The sequence below is a fragment of the Phacochoerus africanus genome, chromosome 8, assembly GCF_016906955.1.
Source record: "Phacochoerus africanus isolate WHEZ1 chromosome 8, ROS_Pafr_v1, whole genome shotgun sequence".
NCBI classification, from domain to species: Eukaryota; Metazoa; Chordata; class Mammalia; order Artiodactyla; family Suidae; genus Phacochoerus; species Phacochoerus africanus.
The window spans coordinates 169,931,699-169,951,297 of record NC_062551.1 but is presented as its reverse complement, the minus strand read 5'-3'; the positions used below and the strand labels follow the sequence as shown (position 1 = coordinate 169,951,297).

General features: G+C 44.1%; 1 protein-coding gene across 6 annotated transcripts; it reads left to right on the top strand.

Moving 5' to 3' along the window:
* Nucleotides 1–1,305: 1,305 nt before the first annotated feature.
* ZFP69 (ZFP69 zinc finger protein) lies at nt 1,306–18,417 on the top strand. Of its 6 annotated transcripts, XM_047789583.1 has the most exons (7): nt 1,306–1,906; nt 2,089–2,268; nt 2,871–2,971; nt 5,818–5,903; nt 9,955–10,081; nt 10,684–10,782; nt 16,995–18,417. In XM_047789583.1, the coding sequence occupies exons 3-7, from the start codon at nt 2,890–2,892 to the stop codon at nt 18,128–18,130; spliced, it is 1,530 nt and encodes a 509-aa protein (XP_047645539.1). In that variant the 5' UTR covers nt 1,306–1,906; nt 2,089–2,268; nt 2,871–2,889; the 3' UTR covers nt 18,131–18,417. The 6 variants fall into 6 exon arrangements, with proteins under 6 accessions (XP_047645539.1, XP_047645538.1, XP_047645537.1 ...); XM_047789582.1 differs by lacking the exon at nt 2,089–2,268; XM_047789581.1 differs by lacking the exon at nt 2,089–2,268 and having other exon boundaries at nt 1,306–2,029.
* Nucleotides 18,418–19,599: the final 1,182 nt, after the last annotated feature.

The window sequence follows — 19,599 nt, the reverse complement described above, 5'->3', positions numbered from 1 at the left end:
TTGTTTTGCACCCTTGGCATGCGGGGGATGGAAACCACACCACCCTAGTGACGCCGCCGCCAGATCCTTAACCGGCTGAGCCACCAGGGGGAGCTCCTTTATTTTTAATTTAATTTTTGTTTCCTGAGGTGGGCTGATATGAATATTGCTATTACCAGAAAGAGGAGCCCCGGTCATCCTCTATCCTCCTCTGCACATGCTTCTTCCTTTTTCTGCACGGCTCTAACGACCTCCTGTAGTATTTCTATTTTTCTATTGATTGTGGACGGAAGAAAAGTGCACAACCTAAAAGTTGCCAGTTAAGTTTTATTTGGAGACCTTACTCAGGAGGCTAGCCTGGGAAACAGCCCCTCCGATAGCTCTGAGCAACAGCTCTGAAGAGGTAATGGAAGAGCCAAGATACATAGGAGTTTTTGCTGAAGAAAAACATGTAATCAAACACAAGAAGATTACGGTTAAACGCACACAAAAACCCAGACGTCTCAAGTTGATGATTTTAATGCTTTTCTATGTATACGAAGATGCAAGCGTTTGGGCTCACTGAAATTATCCCTTAGCTATGCGTCTTTACTATCTAGGGCCAGGATGAAGCGAACTTTTCTCCAGCCTGGCTTCCCCTCAGGCACACCATCAGCTGCAGCTGCAGTGGCTAATGGCTTGACGGTGGGCAATTCATTATTTACTGGAACGTCTGGCAACATTCCCTTTCCATGTTATTATTATCTATTTAATTTTGCCAGAATTAAGATCCAAGAAAGCGAGTACTGCATTTTGATAACTACTACCTCCTCAGAGTCCATAACAATGTGTGGCAGATCTAGGTACTCAGAAGTTGGTTGTTGAGGAGTTCCCTGTTGGCTCAGTGGGTTAAGGATTCCGCAGTTGTCTCTCTGTGGCTCTGACTGCTGCTGTGATGCGGGTCCATTCTGGCCCTGGGAACTGGGCGTGGCCAAAAGAAAAGGACGACAGCTGTTGAACAAAGGAATGAATGATAGAGAAAGGGTTTCCCCACCGGAAGAGCTGGGCGGGCCACGTGTCTCTTAGGACCCCTTTCAGGTAACGCAGGCGGTTCGTCCCTTGGTCGCAGTAAGGGAGTATGGCAGCCCGGGTTGGGGGATGCGGAGGCGGGCGCGGCGGCGGGCGCCTGGGCGCGCTCCGCGCAGTCTGTGTTCCGGACTCCGGGTTTTCGGGAGAGCCCGCCTCCCTGGAGAGGGCGGGGCCCTGGGCGGAGCCGGGGCTGGGCGTGCGGAGTCCGCCGGAAGGCACCCTGGGCGCTGGTGCTGGAGGCGGCGGCGGCGGCGGCGGCGGCGGCGGCGCCTGGGGGCTCTGTATCCCCGGGCCGGCGAGGGCTGGCAAGGCCGACCCGTGGCGCGGCCCCCGGCGAGGGCGCGTCGCGGGGGGGCGAAGGCGCCAGGGCCCTCGGGCTTCGGCCCAGGAGGCGGGACGCCAGTGGACTGGGCGCTGCCGTGGGGCCGGCATCAAAGCAGCAACCGGCAAGCTGTATCCTTCCTCGGATCTGCGAGAGAGCGGTTCAGGGCACCCCTCGCACTGCGGTCCTCATAGCTCCGCTCCTGGGGACTGGGAAAGGACGCCTGGGAGGGCTGGGGTTGATCTGGTGCCGCAGCACCAGCCCTAGGCAGCCTCTTGGGAATTTGGAAAAGATCTCTGGTCCAGTCCAGAGGCTGACGGTCCTCTGGACTTGCGAAGGAAACCTGCCTGGACGTTGGGCGTGTTTTGAAGAATCGTTGTGTTGAGTGGGGTTGTGGTCTGTCTGTAAAAGGGGGGAATGAACAAAATCTGATACCCCCTGTCCTTCTTGAAAGAGACACCTCTGGAGCTGAAAGCCTCAAGGACAGGCGCTCTCACGCCCCCATTTCTGGTCCTAACAGCATCCAAGGCCGGTCTGGTGAGTAGGAAGCTACGCTGTCTGTGTCTGCAGTCTGGCAGTCCGAGGGAGGCATGCCTGGGAGCAGCGAGAAGAGTGAAGCGTCCTCAGAGTGAAGCTTCTCTGTTTTTCAGCATTTCATAAGTAAGACGCGAACGTTTCCTCGCTTTGGTAACCAGGCATTTTACTTTTTGTATAATCAGGGGCAGGATACTCTCCACATGTTCCTGTCCATAGGATGCAGCTCCTTTCTCTGCATCAGTCACAGCTGAAAACAAAAAGAAGCAAAATATCCTGACCCACAAACAAGAAGTGAGGCCGGCTCCCTTACCACGGAGCCAGGACTAGGGCTGTTTGTGGGGCCGGGGCACAGTGGTACCCAGGTACAGTGGACCCAAGAACGCCGTGGAGCCACCTGCCCAGCTCTCAGGGGGTTAGAAGAAAGGATAGATTTGGGTGTTTTCCATATTTTCCTGTTACAAACAGTTCTGCAATAGTCCTCATTACACTCGAAGTCTGATATCTCCTCTATTTGAAGACATACTCTGCTCCCCCAGTTTTAGCATTTCTGAAACCAGGATGCATCTTAACAGAGAGATTAAAGGACTTGCCCGCTGCCGGGCATGCACGTGGGTGGTGATGTGTCTGACAGTGCTTTTTGCCCACGTGAAAACACAGCTATGTGATTCCTTCAGTTAAGATACTTGAACTTTACATTCAGATCTGTAATTGTTTTAAAAAATAACTTTAAAAGGTAATGTAATGCTATGATTGCAGCATTGAAGCAGACAGTTTATAATAATGTCTGTAAAGATCCTGTATTCTCAGCATTGTTACAACCCTGGGAAGTACACTTATCATCCCCATTTTCTAGATGATGAAATGAAGCTCAGAGAGTTGACATGTCTTAGAGCTTTTAAGTGCAAGTGTCAGGATTCTAACCCAGGCTGCCTAATTTCTAAGTATGCTCTCTCTCACCTCCCAGGTCTGTATCCGGCCAGAGGATGCATGCAGCTTACAAGCAGAGAAGTCGAGGCAGGGTCTGTGCCGTGTATCTTTGTTATTTGTGTGTCACAGGCTGCGAAGGTGTGTATGGAACTGGAAACTAGAGCCACACCCAAAGCTGATTATTCTTATTCCCACACTGATGCCAACTCTTCCTTTTTGGATCTTTTGCAGTTTTAAGTATATTTTTGCAAGTTCTGGAGTTCTAGCTCTATGATTGGTTTTCTGGATCCCTCCTCTCCTGCCTTTCAGTCTTCTAGAAGAGTATGAAGAGGCATATACTCAGACCTGCTCATCTGGCTGTCTGCCAAGGAAGCAGAACTTAATTTAGGAGAAGAGTCAGAGTTTCAGAGTTGCTAAAGCCACTTCAGCCTCTCGGAGCCCCCAGGTTCTGGTGCAGCGGGGACACAAAGTCCTGAGGGCAGGCGATTGTGATCAGAGGAGGACGGCACTGAGGCATCTCAGTAGAGGCTCTGGCAGTTTCCTCGCCAGAAGCAGACAAGGCCAGTCAGGGTGGCATCATCATGCTGCAGCAGCTCCTGATCACCCTGCCCGCTGAAGCCAGCACCTGGGTAAAGCTGTGCCCCCCAGAGAAGGCCACGGAGGGGGCGCCCCTGTGGGAGGACGTGACTAAGATGTTGGAAGGAGAAGGTGAGGCGAGGCAGATGGAGGGAGAGGGGGAGGAGGAGGAGTTCGGTTTGCATGTGAAAAGACAGGTACCTGTGGGGGTGGTCTCTTGGGTAGAAAACTGGAGGGAAGCAGGTCCTTGGGGCTCTTTCTGTGGCTTGGGGAAGGGGATAGCTATGAGAGAAAGTGCTGGGGGAGTTCCCGTTGTGGCACAGTGGAAACGAATCTAACTAACCTCCCCGAGGATGCGGGTTTGATCCCAGGCCTCGCTCAGTGCATCCAGGATCAGGCGTTGCTCTGAGCTGTGGTGTGGGTCGCAGACATGGCCCCGGATTCCGTGTGGCTGTGGCTGTGGCACAGGCCAGCAGCTGTAGCTCCCATTCCACCCCTAGCCTGGGAACTTCCATATGCTGCAGGTGCGGCCCTTAAAAGGCAAAAAAAAAAAAAAAAGAGAGAGTTGGGCTCTCAGCACTGGATCCTTGAGGCATGTGTTCCATGCTACTCCCATCTCCAGTTCTCAGATAAACACTCGACAGGAAGACATAATTGGGGGATATTCCCCCGGCGGCTCCCAAGTGGGATTCATAGACTTCGGGGTCAGAGGATTCGACCCCCTTAAGTCCTCCAATGGTTTTCCTTCACACGTTTCAGTCATGTTAGCCCCCAAGAAATATTTTTTTCTTTCTTTTTATCTTCTGCCAAGAGGAAGGCCTGACATGCTTGGTTACTCTAATTTTACCTTGGACTATGTGCATTCAGTGGGAAATATGTCCAAGCATATACATTATGTAGTGGTTGGTTCGGGACAGATGGAAGGGCAGAGGCAAAGGAAATCCCATGTCTCAAACGGTCTCTTAGTTCACACCTTTAACATTTCAGATTCAGCCTCTGTTTATTGTATTCTAGTTCTGTCAGGCAGGGACTTTGCTAAGCATCTTGACAGATGGAAAAATGAATAATGATCTCTGCTGTGATTTTTTTTTTTTTTTGTGGCTGCACCTGCAGTATACAAAAATTCCCTGGCTGGGGATGGAACCCCCAAGACAGCAGTGACCCAAGCCACAGCAGTGACAATGCTGGATCCTTTAACCCACTAGGCCACCAGGAAACTCCTCTACTGCTAATAATTAACTGATGGAGATAGCCACATACCCAGAGTGAAAGAACTGAAAGTAGCTGAAGAATATCCTATGGTATACACGCTCTTCTCACTGTGCTTATCAGAGAGCTTTTCACGAAGCAGGTAGAATTGAATTGGGCCTTAGAAAATGTCTAAGCTTGTCATAGAAGAATTGGGGAAGAGACAAAGTGGTACCTGGAAGGGTGGTTCAGAGAATGGAAACTATTCGAGCCTAACTGAGGCGCAAGAATGTGGTCCAGGAGTTCCCATTGTGGCTCCATGGTTAATGAATCCAGCTAAGAACCATGAGGTTCAATCCCTGGCCTCGCTCAGTGGGTTAAGGATCCAGCGTTGCCATGGGCTGTGGTGTAGGTCGCAGACACAGTTCGGATCTGGTGTTGCTGTGGCTCTGGTGTAGGCCAGTGGCTGCAGCTCCGATTCGACCCCTAGCTTGGGAACCTCCCTGTGCCGCAGGTGTGGCCCTAAAAAGACAAAAAAAAAAAAAAAGAATGTGGTCCGTGCGTGAGTCCCACAGATGAAGGATGGTGGTTAGAGGGAACCCGCACTGTGGAGGTTTATGCCTCGGGAGGATTTTAGAGTGCTTTGAAGTCCGAGGGAAGTGTTTACATTTTTCTTTCTTGTCAGGAACCTTTGGACAAAGGAGTGGCCTGGTAGATCTGTGCTTTTGCTTTTGTTTTTGTTTGTTTGTTTTTTGTTTTCTTTTTATGGCTGCCCCTACAGCATATGGAAATTCCCAGGCTAGGGGTCAAATCTGAGCTGTAGCTGCCGGCCCGGCCTGTGCCACAGCCACGGCAACACCAGATCCAAGCCACATTTGTGACCTACGATGCAGCTCGTGGCAACACCTGGTCCTTAACCCACTGAGCAAGTCTCCTTAATCCTCTCGGAGACTACGTTGGGTTCTTAACATGCTGAGCCAGAGCCACAATGGGAACTCCTAGGTTTGTGCTCTGGGACCAGCGTTGGCTGTTGGGAAGCATGAATGTCCAGAGCAGTGCGCCATACACCCTTGACATTGAGGAGCCTCCAGTCTGCTCCTGAGCTGCTCTAAATGTCCCACTTTGTGATGGTACTGAGAGGGGGCCATATTCAGCAGGTCTGCAGGCAGTATTTCTATTGGGGGGACGATGCAAACTTTCTGGCTCTTTTCCTTCCTTAGCTCTGCTGTCTCAGGATGCTAACGAGACCCAGGGAAAAAGTTTAAAGGCTGAAGTCACTCCCAGGGACCCGACAGCAGAACCCCAGGTGGGTTGGAGTTTTCTGTCACTTTCTTAACCTGCTTCTTGGTTTTTAAAATGATACTTTGCTTTTTTTTGGGGGGGGGGAGTTGGGGTGTGTTCAGGCCAGCAGATTCAACCCAGGGAGCTCAGTGCAAGTCAGTCTTGTACAGAAAACTGGGTGGAAGTGGTGGTAGTTTCCCTACTCATAAAAAGCATTTGTTTCTAACCAAAGCCTAGATTAACATGGTGCAAATTTCTGTAGAGAAAGCAGACTGAGTGGTGTCATTCTGGCCTCTAAAAGCCAACTGATGCCATTGGGATCAAGATAAAAACCTCAATTTTTGTGAGGTTTTTTTTTTTGTTTGTTTGTTTGTTTTTGCACTTTTCAGGGCTGCACCTGCGGCATATGGAGATTCCCAGGCAAGGGGTCAAATCAGAGCTGCAGCTACCAGCCTCCACCACAGCTACAGCAGCATCAGATCTGAGCCATGTCTGCGACCTACACCACAGCTTACAGCAACACCAGATCCTTAACCACCGAGCGAGGCCAGGGGTTGAACCCACAACCTTATAGTTCCTAGTCGGATTTATTTCTGCTGCACTATGACAGGAACTCCTGTGAGTATTTTATACTCAAAACAAACCTTGTGAGAAGAAGGTTCTAACGTTCTTTATGAGGTGGCCCTTAGAATAGTATCAGAAGCAGAGGTCAGACGGCAGCCAAAGGAGCAGTGAGCTCAAGAGGAGTGGTCAGGCCACAGAGCACACGGGTTAGACAGGCTGGGTGGTTAACAAGGGGCGGTGAAGGTGGTGTCCTCCCCACCTGGAAGGAGCACAGGTGAAGCAGAAGGGCAGCCATAAAACAAACAGGGAAGGAAGATTGTTAAAAGGAGATGCTGAGAGAGTTTTAAGTGAGGAGCACTTGAGTTCTGACGTCAGATGGCACAGGATTTGAACTTATCTCTGGTATTTACTTGTTCCACGATTTTTTTTTTCTTTTTAGGGCCACACCCACAACATATGGAAGTTCCCAGGCTAAGGGCTCAAATCAGAGCTGCAGCTGCTGGCCTACGCCACAGCCACAGCAACATGGGATTCCAGCCGCATCTGTGGCCTACACCACAGCTTATGGCAAGGCCGAATCCTTAACCCACGGAGGGAGGCCAGGGGTCGAACCCTCATCCTCATGGATACTAGTCGGATTCATTTCCACCGCACCACAATGGGAACTCCCACTCTGTGATTTTTTTTTTTTTTTTCAGCTGGTTACAATTCCAGTTTCCTCACTAACTCAGATGCTAACACCTTTCAGGATCGACATGCATTCCAGGGTTATTCCCAGTAATATGGAAAAAGTAATAATAGTCTGACTATTTGAAGTGCTATCTTATTTCTACATTCCACTTACTTGGAATTCTTACCTCCTGACATTTATCAGAAACTGATGGGATTCTTAGCACTGGGAAAAGACTAAATTTCTTAAAATTGATGTATAATTTACATATAGGAAAATGTAATTAAGAAAGTTTTTAGTTCTATTTAAAAAATTTTTTCAAAGTATAATTGACTTACAATTTGTGTTAATTTCTGCTGTATACCAAAGTGACCTTGTCATATATATATTATATATATTCTTTTTCTCATTTTATCCTCCATCATGGTCTATCACAGGAGCTTGGATATAGTTCCCATTGTTTATCTATTCTAAATGTAATCGTTTGCATCTGGCCCCAAACTCCCAGTCCATCCCACTCCTTCCCCATCCCCCTTGGCAGGCACAACTCTGTTCCCCATGTGGGAGTCTCTTTCTGTTCTGTAGATAGGTTTATCTGTGCCATGTTTTAGATTCCACATATCAGTGATATCATATAGCATTTGTCTTTCTCTTTCTGACTTATTTCACTTAATATGAGAATCTCTGTTTGTATCCATGTTGCTACACGTGGCATTAGTTCATTCTTTTTTATCGCTGAGTAGTATTCCATTGTGCATGTGTACCACCATCTTCTTAATCCATGCCTCTGTCAGTGGATATCTAGGCTGTTTCCATGCCTTGGCTATTGTGAATAGTGCTGCTTTGAACATAGGGATGCGTGTATGTTTTGAATTGTTTTGTCTGGATATGTAGTTCTATTTTGACGTATGTATATACCCTGTAACCAGATCAAGGCGGAAGAACGTTTCCACCATCTCAGAATGTCCCCTTGTGCCCCTTGCCAGTCAGAACTCAGTTTTTCCCCCAGGAGAGCATGCACGGGGTCTCTGCATTATTTCTTACAATTGCATGTAAATATATAATAAAAATTTTCATGTAATAAATCTATAATCGCAAAATAGTTTACTTTAAAAAAGAATGTACGTGCTGCGTTTGTTAGATATGGTGCTCAGCACATGTCAGGTTAAGTTGGTTCGCAGGTTGTTCAGATCTATATCCTGGCTGAATTTCTGTCTACTTGTTCTATCATTTACTGAGAGGAGTGTTTAACTCTCTGATTACTGTGCTTTCATCTATATCTCCCTTTATATCTGTTAAAACTCTGCTTTATTTATGAAGTGTCTCTTCTTTTATGCCTCATAATGTTCTTTTTCCTAAGCCCACTCTGTCTGATTTAATGTAGCTCTTCAAGTGTTTTGAGTTATTGTTTGCCTGGTATAGCTTTTTTGATTGGTTTACTTTTAACCTATCTGGATTTTTTTTTGTCTTTTGTCTTTTTTTGTTGTTGTTGTTGTTGTTGTTGCTATTTCTTGGGCCGCTCCCGCGGCCTATGGAGGTTCCCAGGTTAGGAGTTGAATCGGAGCTGTAGCCACCAGCCTACGCCAGAGCCACAGCAACGCAGGATCCGAGCCGCATCTGCAACCTACACCACAGCTCACGGCAACGCCGGATCGTTAACCCACTGAGCAAGGGCAGGGACCGAACCCGCAACCTCATGGTTCCTAGTCGGATTCGTTAACCACTGCGCCATGACGGGAACTCCCCTGGATTTTTATATTTAAAGTGTGACCTTGGAGTTCTCTTGTGGTGCAGCAGGTGAAAGATCCAGCATTGTCACTGCAGTGGCTAGGGTCACTATTGTGGCGTGAGTTTCATCCCTGGCCCAGAAACTTCCACATACTGTGAGTGCGGCATGTGATGTGGGTCGCAGATGCAGCTCAGATCCTGCATGGCTGTGGCTGCAGCTGCAGCTTCTGTTTGACCCCTGGCCCGGGAACTTCCACATGCCCCAGGTGCAGCCATCAAAAGAAGAAAACAAAAAGCAAAACCTATGTGTATATGAGATAGATAGATAGGTAGGGTCCATTTGTTTTGTCTGTTGTATTTATTTCCAGAAAACTAAGCCCTTACCGCTGACTGGTGGTTAAGGTGAGGGCCTGATTATTCCAATTTTTCCTAGAGGTATGACTGAGCTCTGACTGAGATACCCTTTAATTTGATTGACTTCACTTCTGATTAACCCAACTACCAATGCCCCATGCCACCACTGCCACCACCTTTTTACCTCTTCAGTGTTGGCGTCAGACCCCAGTAGCAGGCAGTTTTGTTCATCTGACGTTAAACTCCAGCAGAGCCCGAGAATTTCAGCTCCACAGAAAAGCCTCTCGCTCCCCTCCCCGAGCCCCCGATCTCACCTCCTTCCACTCTCCGTTCACCAGCCCACCCCCAGTCACGCTGGCCTCTTTCCTCGTCCTCAGACAGGCCAAGGACGCTCTCACCTCAGGTCCTTTGTCCCTCAGATCTCCACGTGGCTCTTCCTCACTCAGTGCATGTCTCTGATCAGAAATCCCCCTTTGGGGAGGCATTTCCCAACCACCTTACGTGAAGGATCCTCCCACCTGCTCTGCGGCTCTCTCTGTCCCCTCATCCCGCTTAATTTTTTTTCCTGAGACATGTATGACCATCCGTCCTTCTATAGATTTAATTATGTATAGTAGTTTCCAGAGAACTGCCAAACAGATCCAGAGGAGGCTCCCAGTGAAACTGGCTTGGAGTTTCTCTGAACTTAGAATATGGTCAGAACACCTCGGACCCTGACGGAGGTGGCCTCTGACTAAAAGGAACGTGTGTGGTGTTCTAGGAGCAGTTGACCTTCAGGGACGTATCCGTGGACTTCACCCAGGAGGAGTGGGGGCAGCTGGCCCCTGCTCACCGGCACCTGTACCGGGAGGTGATGCTGGAGAACTACGGGAACCTGGTCTCCGTGGGTAAGGACGGGCTCCCCATACAGCCAGAAACCTTCCCGTTACAGAGTCATTATTCCTAAATAATAATAATAATATTATTATTTTGCTTTTTAGGGCCGCACTTGTGGCATATGGAGGTTCCCAGACTAGAGGTCCAATCAGAGCTGTAGCTGCTGGCCTGTGCCACAGCCAGAGCAACGCAGGGTCCGAGCCACATCTGCGACCTTACATCACAGCTCACGGCAATGCCAGATCCTTAACCTACTGAGCAAGGCCAGGGATTGAACCTGCGTCCTCATGGATGCTAGTCAGATTCGTTAACCACTGAGCCACGATGGGAACTCCCCTATTCCTAAATGATTAAATGTTGTGGATTCCTGGGGTCTGGGCTTGGGTTCTGTCTTGGAGATAGATGTCTCATTCCTTTGAAAATCAGGTCAGAGCATATCTGAATCTCCTTCCTGGGGTAACACTTTGGCTTTGCTGAGCAAGAAGAGAAAGACAGACTGTGGTCCCCTTTTATGTTTATGGAGACTCTAAACACCAGAGGGCTGGAACTGCATTCCTGGGGTGGTTCTTAGACCTCAGCCTAAGTGTTCATACCCTTTCTTCTCATTCCATAGCAGGGTATCAGCTTTCTAAACCTAGTGTGATTTCCCAGTTGGAGAAAGGAGAGGAACCATGGATGACAGAGAAAGAAGGCCCAGGAGATCCCAGTTCAGGTGAGACCAAGGCAGAGGGTACCTTTTATTTTATTTTATTTTTTGTCTTTTTGCCATTTCTTGGGCCGTTCCCACGGCGTATGGAGGTTCCCAGGCTAGGGGTCCAGTCGGAGCTATAGCTGCTGGCCTAAGCCAGAGCCACAGCAACGCCAGATCTGAACCGAATCTGCAACCTACACCACAGCTCACAGCAACGCCGGATCCTTAACCCACTAAGCAACGCCAGAGATCGAACTCGCAACCTCATGGTTCCTAGTCGGATTCGTTAACCACTGAGCCACAGTGGAAACTCCCAGAGGGTACCTTTTAATGTGTCAGCCAGAGTGTCCAGTGTCTTCCCAGGCTGTGAGGAAGGCTGCCATCAGTGGAAGGGCATGCCCTGAACCCGCGTCCCCCTCCCTTTGCCACCCCTTTCCTTTACCTGACCTGGTAAAGGTCTTTCTGGGGTTCAGAGGGAGGAGAAGTCTTCTCCTCCTTAAAGTTAAACTTGATTCTCCCTTTCTTCAGTATCTTGACGTTCACCAACTTCCATTTTATTTTATTTTTTTGTCTTTTTAGGGCTGCACCCGCAGCATACGGAGGTTCCCAGGCTGGGAGTGGCCTACGCCAGAGCCACAGCAACGCGGGATCCGAGCCACGTCTGCAACCTACACCACAGCTCACGGCAATGCCAGATCCTTAACCCACTGAGTGAGGCCAGGGATTGAACCCGCAAACCTCGTGGTTTCTAGTCAGATTCGTTTCTGCTACGCCACGACGGGAACTCCTCCAACTTCCATTTTACACTCCTAGCTTTGATTTTCACTTTCTTTTAACTTAAGTGTCTTAGTTTATTGTAACAACTACTCTTTTTTTAAAAAAAATCTTAGTTTATTGTAACAACGACTCTTTTAAAAAAATTGAAGTATAGGGTATTCCCGTTGTGGCTTAGCAGTAACGAATCCAACTGGTATCCATGAGGATGCGGGTTCGATCCCTGGCCTCGCTCAGTGAGTTAAGGATCCAGTGTTGCCGTGAGCTGTGGTGTAGGCTGGCAGCTGCAGCTCCAATTCAGCACCTAGCCTAGGAACTTCCATATGCTATGAACGTGGCCCTAAAAAGAAAAAAAAAATAGTAAGTATAGTTGATTTACAATGTTGTGTTAGTTTCAGGTGTACAGCGAAGTGATTCTTTTCCTTTATAAGTAATTACAAAACATAGAGTGTAGTTCCCTTGGCTGTATAGTAGCTCCGTGTTGGTTATATATTTTATATATAATAGTTTATATATGTTAATCCCAAACTCCTAATTTATCTCTCCCTCCCTCTTTCTCCTTTGGTAATCATTAAAAAAAAATACGGAACGCTTCACAAATTTGCATGTCATCCTTGCATATCATCCAGTTTTAGCATATGTGCTGCCAAAGCAAGCACTGTAACAGCTACTTTATGGAAAATCCCCAAGAGAAATTACCACAGGATTCCTTCTTATCAAATCCAATGGTCTTTAACAATCTTCTAAACTTTGCTTTTATTATGAAATATTTTAGACATTCAGAAAGGCATAGAGAACATTATAATAAATTCCTATGTAACCTCCACCTAGATTAAGAAATACAACAGAGTTGAAGCTCCACTCTTTCCCTTCCACCTTTTGAAATAAGCAACTCTTCTGAGTTTATATAGTTTCAGTTCAGTATGTATCTTCTTACTTTTTACTGCATGTGTGTATCCCCAAACAATATATAATGTTGTTTTACATGTTCTTACTCTTTAAATAAATGGTATATGTACTTCTCCCACTTGCTTTTCTCACTCAGCACTGTCGATACTAATCAACAAGCACCTCCTGTATAGCACAGGGGACTCAACATATGGGAAAAGAATCTGAAAAATAGTGTGTAACCGAATCACTTTGCTGTACATCTGAAACTAACACAACTTTGTAAATCACCTAACTTCAATAAAAAATTTTAAAAATGTTTTTTAAATTGTTGATGTTTATCCATATCGTTTTAGTTCATTCATTTCCATTGAATTAATAAACCACACTTTATACATTTTCCTGTTGATAGACATTTATACTATTTCCAAATTTAGGGGTTACAGAGATGCTGCAGTAAATCTTTCTGTGCATGTCCTGTCATGTACATAACCAAGTGTTTCTCTGAGATACTTCATATAAGCAGATTTGTTGGGTCACGGGGCAGGTGCACCTCTGTTTTGACAGGTAGTTCCAAATTGACCTTCAAAGCAAATTGTACTGATCAGCAGGTTTTGAAAGTTTCCAAAACTCAACATCTTTGTGAACACTTGGCATAGTCAAACTTTCACATTTTTATAAATTTAGTGAGTGAACATGGTACCTTGTTGTTGTTTTTTTTTTTTTTTTCATTTTCCTGATTCCTAATAAGAGGGAGTATATTTTTCATATATTGACCATCCATCCAGGATTTCTTTTCTGTAAATTACCTGTTTATATCCTTTGCCAATTTTTCTATTATAATTTTCCCTTACTAATTTAGAGAAAAAAATATACTTTTTCTTTTTAGGATCACACCTGTGGAATGTGGAAGTTCCCAGGCTAGGGTCCGAATTGGAGCCGCAGCTGTCAGCCTACACCATAGCCACAGCAACACTGGATCCTAACCCAAGAGCGAGGCCAGGGATTGAACCTGCATCCTCATAGATACTAGTTGCGTTCTTAACCTGCCGAGCCACAACGGGAACTCTTATTTTATATTTTTAAAATTTTGCTTTTCATGTGTAGGTTTAAATCTGAATTTATTTTATAAGTACTGTGAGGTGAGGATCTAATTTAACTTCTTCTCCATGGACAATCAGTCTAGGAAGCATTTATTAAATAGTTGATGCCACTCTGTCACCCGCCAAGTTTCCTCATGTTCTTGGGTCTCTTTCTGGGCTCTCTCTATTCTGTTTCAATTTTCTGTTTTATGTCCCAACTCTAATGCCAGGCTATCATAATTACTCTATTTCATAGTGAGACTTAATATCCTGTTCTTCAAAATTACCCTGGCTCTTGTTAGCCCCTTGCTTTGCCATATAAATTACGTAATGAGTGCATCAAATTGCACACACACAAATACTCTGGTGGTTATTTTTATTGGAACAGAATTGAATTTATAGATCAATTTGAGGGGGAATTAATGTTACAGTGCTGAGGCCTACTGACTAGGAATATGATATATTGCTCCACTTATTGATATTTCCTAATTTTTTAAAATAAAAGTTTCAGGATTTCCCCTCATGAAGTCTTGTACATGTTGCACATCCTTGTCAGATTCATCCTGAAGAACTTATATTTTGTTGCTTTTGTAGATGGTATACATTTTTTCAATTATGTTTTGTCTTTGTCACTAGTGTGTAATAGTATAATTGGTTTTGATCTTCTGGCCAGCCGTCTTGTTTCACTCTGTTTTTAATTCCAATTATTTGTGCATTCCCCTGGGCTTTCTCTTTTTCAGCTTATAATAATGAAAATAACAACAAAAGCTACCATGAGAGTTCCCTCCTGGCTCAGCAGGTTAAGGATCCAGCATTGTCACTGCTGTGACTCTGGTTACAGCTGTGGCAGGTTTGATTCCTGGCCTAGGAACATTCTCATGCCACGAGTGTGGCCAAAATAATAATAATTATAAAAGCTACCATGAATGTTCTTTGCCTGCCTCTGGATGAAATCTCAGAGGTGTTGTAGATGGTCCTGTCCCTTTAAATAACAAGAAAAGTCTGATTTTAGTGAAATGTTTAGTTTGGTGCAATAAAACTTCCACCTTCAAAGTTAAATCTCTCCTCCCCTAGCCTGGGCCTGCTTCAGCTGGGACACTGAATTGAGGAGGTGTCACAGATGGCCTGTTCTCTCTTTACCTATCTTCTCTTCTTCCTCTCCTAGTCAGGACCAGAATCAGGGGCCTGCAGAACACTTTATAATTGCCTGCATTCATTTAGAATTTAGGATTCAGAAGTACTAATGATCCTTCTGTGTTAATCAAAAATCCTACAAGAGAGAGTTCCCATTATGGCTCAGTGGGTTATGAACCAGCTAGTATCCATGAGGATGTGAGTTCGATCACTGGCCTCGCTCAGTGGGTTAAGGATATGGCATTTCTGTGAGCTGTGGTGTAGGTCACAGATGTGGCTCAGATACCTTATCGCTGTGGTGTAGCCTAGCCTGGGAACTTCCGTATGCCACAAGTACAGCCCTAAAAAGAAAAAAAAAAAAATCCTATGAGAAATTATCTTTTCAGGAATACAAAGCTCTCTGTTGAAATATTAGTAATGATGCAATAAATTATTAAGTAAGAAGACCAGTCGGAATTTTAAAAGATAAGGACATTTTCATTAGAATATAGCAACAGTACCAACATAGCCATCTGGGTTTCTTCCAAGTCTCTTCTGTATTAATAACACTTCCAGGGACTGATTAATAACTACAGAAAGCAGCATAATGTATAAATATTAATACAAATTTCAAAAAAAGACAGCTTGACATTCTTGTGAATGCTCTTAGTTCAAACTTTTATTTATTTATTTATTTAGCTTTTTAGGGCCACACCTGTGGCATATGAAAGTTCCTAGGCTAGGGGTCAAATCGGAGCTACAGCTGCTGGCCTCTGCCACAGCCATAGCAACTCCAGATCCCAGCCATGTTTGCAACCTACACCATAGCTCATGGTAACGCCGTATCCTTAACCCACTGAGCGAGGCCAGGGCTGGGACCTACATCTTCTTGATCCTAGTTGGGTTTGTCAACTGCTGAGCCATGAATGGAACTCCCTAAACTTCATTTTCTGAACAAATTGGAGTAGGGAGAAGGAAATCTTTTTATTTTTCTGAGAATATTTTTCAAAAGTAGTTATCAACTTAAAAGACATATTAAGACTTAGCCCCCGAAACATGATCATTTAGTCTTTTTTTTTAATTTATTTTTTATTGTTATTTCCCCAACACACTTTTTTTTCCCCACTGTACAGCATGGGGACCCAGTTACACATAATGTGTACATAATTTTTTCTCCCATTGTCGTGCTGTGTTGTAAGTGTCTAGACATAGTTCTCAGTGCTACACAGCAGGATCTCATTGTTAATCCATTCCAAGAGCAATAGTTTACATCCATTGACCTCAAGCTTCCAATCCCTCCCACTCCCTCCCCCTTCCCCTGGGCAACCACAAGTCTATTCTCCAAGTCCATGATTTTCTTTTCTGTGGAAAGGTTCATTTGTGCCTTATATTACATTCCAGATATAAGTGATATCATATGGTATTTGTCTTTCTCTTTCTGACTTATTTCGCTCAGTATGAGAGTCTCTAGTTCCATCCGTGTTGCTGCAAATGGCATTATTTTGTTCTTTTTTATGGCTGAGTAGTATTCCATTGTGTATATATACCACATCTGCCTAATCCAGTCGTCTGTTAATGGACATTTGGGTTGTTTCCATGTCTTGGCTATTGTGAATAGAGCTGCAATAAACATGCAGGTGCATGTGTCTTTTTTAAGGAAAGTTTTGTCTGGATATATGCCCAAGAGTGGGATTGCTGGAACATATGGTAGTTCTATGTATAGATTTCTAAGGTACCTCCATACTGTTCTCCATAGTGGCTGTACCAGCTTACATTCCCACCAACTGTGCAGGAGGGTTCCCTTTTCTCCACACCCCCTTCAGCATTTGTTATTTGTGGACTTATTAATGATGGCCATTCTGACTGGTGTGAGGTGGTATCTCATGGTAGTTTTGATTTGCATTTCTCTAATAATCAGTGATGTTGAGCATTTTTTCATGTGCTTGTTGGCCGTCTGTATATCTTCTTTGGAGAAATGTCTATTCAGGTCTTTTGCCCATTTTTCCATTGGGTTGTTGACTTTTTTGCTGTTGAGTTGTATAAGTTGTTTGTATATTCTAGAGATTAAGCCCTTGTCAGTTGCATCATTTGAAATTATTTTCTCCCATTCTGTAAGTTGCCCATTTAGTCTTAATGGAAGATAAAGGACTAAAATGTTTGAATTTTCACTCTGTATAAAAAAAATCATACCTTTACCCTGTTCACTGTTTCTTAATTTCCCATTACATCACCAGGCTGCATAGCTATATTTAAATATACTCAAAATCTTAGGTACTTTATATAGATTGTTATCTAAGTCTCTGTTCCATACCCAGTACAATAACTGATTTTTTGAAGTGTAATGAATGTTATTTGTATTTTTTCCATTTCTTTCAGGCTTGACAAGTAAAACAGAAACCAATGTGTCAACTGCAGAGAACAACATTGTACAGGAACAGTTATATCATAGCATGATGATGGAAAGGCTCATGAGAGATGATGTCATTTATTCCACATTGAGAGAAGTCTCAAAATATGATTATGAGTTAGAAAGGCAGCAGGATAGCTGTGGAAGAGATATGAGACAAACCATCTGGACCCATAAGAAGAGAGGCCAAGAAACTAGCAAATTTGGCAGAAGTATTACGAGTTCAAATATTGTTATAGAACAGAGGCACCATAAATGTGACATGCCTAAAAAGAGAAACAAATACAAATCAAATTTGATTAATCATCCAATGAGTTACATACGAACAAAAACCTATGAATGTAATATATGTGAAAAAGTCTTTAAACAACCCATTCACCTGACTGAACACATGAGAATCCATACTGGTGAGAAACCTTTCAGATGTAAGGAATGTGGAAGGGCCTTTAGTCAAAGTGCATCCCTTAATACACACCAGAGAATCCACACTGGTGAGAAACCCTTTGAATGTGAAGAATGTGGCAAAGCCTTCAGACATCGTTCATCTCTTAATCAGCATCACAGAACTCACACTGGAGAGAAACCCTACGTATGTGATAAATGTCAGAAAGCTTTCAGCCAGAACATTAGCTTGATCCAACACTTGAGAACTCATTCTGGAGAAAAACCCTTTACATGCAATGAATGTGGGAAAACCTTTAGACAGATTAGACATCTTAGTGAACATGTAAGAATTCACACTGGGGAGAAGCCATATGCATGTACTGCATGTTGTAAAACCTTTAGTCATAGAGCATATCTAACGCATCACCAGAGGATCCATACTGGAGAGAGACCCTACAAATGTAAGGAATGTGGGAAAGCCTTTAGGCAGAGGATACACCTTAGCAACCATAAAACTGTTCATACAGGAGTGAAAGCATATGAATGCAAACGCTGTGGAAAAGCCTATAGGCATGATTCATCATTTAAAAAACATCAGAGGCATCACACAGGAGAAAAACCTTATGAATGTAATGAATGTGGAAAAGCCTTCAGCTATAATTCATCACTTACTCGACACCATGAAATACACAGGAGGAATGCCTTCCAAGATAATATGTAAAAACAGATTCTTCAACATGAGAACAAAAACCAAGTCTAAATTAGTGATTCTACACTTCAAATTTCAAGACTCTAAATTTGAGGAATTGATATAATAATGCCAAATTTTAATTTTTCCCACTGTATAAATAAACATTACATTGACAACTACTACTACTAATACCTCCATAAAAAGTCCTTAATTGAGAATAAAGGATGGTCCTTCAAATTAAATCTAACAATATGAAAAATTGACACATTATTATTTTTATGATTTTATGGTGGATTAATAAATTATTCTTCATGGCATTCACTGATTTATAGACCAGCATTTGGGAACTATTGTTTAAAATATCACCACCCTATTTTTTTAATTGAAAAGTATTTTTTAAATGGGGAAAACTTTTACAGAGTGTGAAGTTCAAAAGGTACAGTCAGGATTTCTCTTGTGGTGCAGCAGGTTAAGGATCTGAACTAGTCGCTGCTGTGGCATGGGTTCAATCCCTGGCCCAGGAACTTCCATGTGCTCTGGGTGCAGCCAAAAAAGGGGGGGGGGACACAGTAAATGAAAAGCCTTCCTCCATCCCCCACCACAAAATTCTACTTAGAGGCAACCATTTTTTATACCTAATTTTTCTGTGCACCATTCCAAAAATTTTTGTTTACATCCAAGAGAATACAAATATACATTTTTTTTCTTTTTAAGCATAAATAGCTTTCTATACAAACACATCTGCATGTTACTTTTATTACTTCACCATATATCATGGAGGTCATTGAATAAAGTGCCTACTCATTCTTTTTTTACAGCTGCATAGTATTCCATTGTTTGTACTTTAATTAGCCACTACACTATAGATGACTTTTGGATTTCCAAACTTGTTTATATGATGTTGCAATGAATAATCACACATTTTTGTTTCTCACACATATAAATACATACATAGGGTAAATTCCTAGAACCAGAATTTCTATGGTAAGCGTATGTGCATTTGTATGATGGATATTGCCAAAACTAACCTTCACAGAGGATGGACAAATTTATTTCCTACCAGCAATATACACAACCGTAGGAACCATATCTGGTGCTGAAGCATCTCCTGGACTGACACCTATCATCCATCAAAAAAGTATCAGCCTCTCAATAAAATAGCCTAGCAGTAACAGTGAGTAATCACCATCCCTGGTGACAGAGAGAAATGTGCATTTTATCAAATAGCAGCCAAACCCAACAAAAGCTGTTGGTAAAGGAAAAGACATCTCTCCACTTATTGCTCCAGTCCCTGACTTCTGAGGCTGGAACTGTCTGATGAATTAGAGCCCCTTCAAAGAGACTGATCCACCCGCCTTAGCAAGTATAATCTTGACTGCAACCCCTTTGTTTGAAATGGAGGAAAACTGACAGTTGAGTCAGGGTACTTACAGCTCCAGTTTTAGTAATAAGGGCCAGTGGGACAATTTCTGGACCCTATCTTTGAGGTTTTGGGGAAA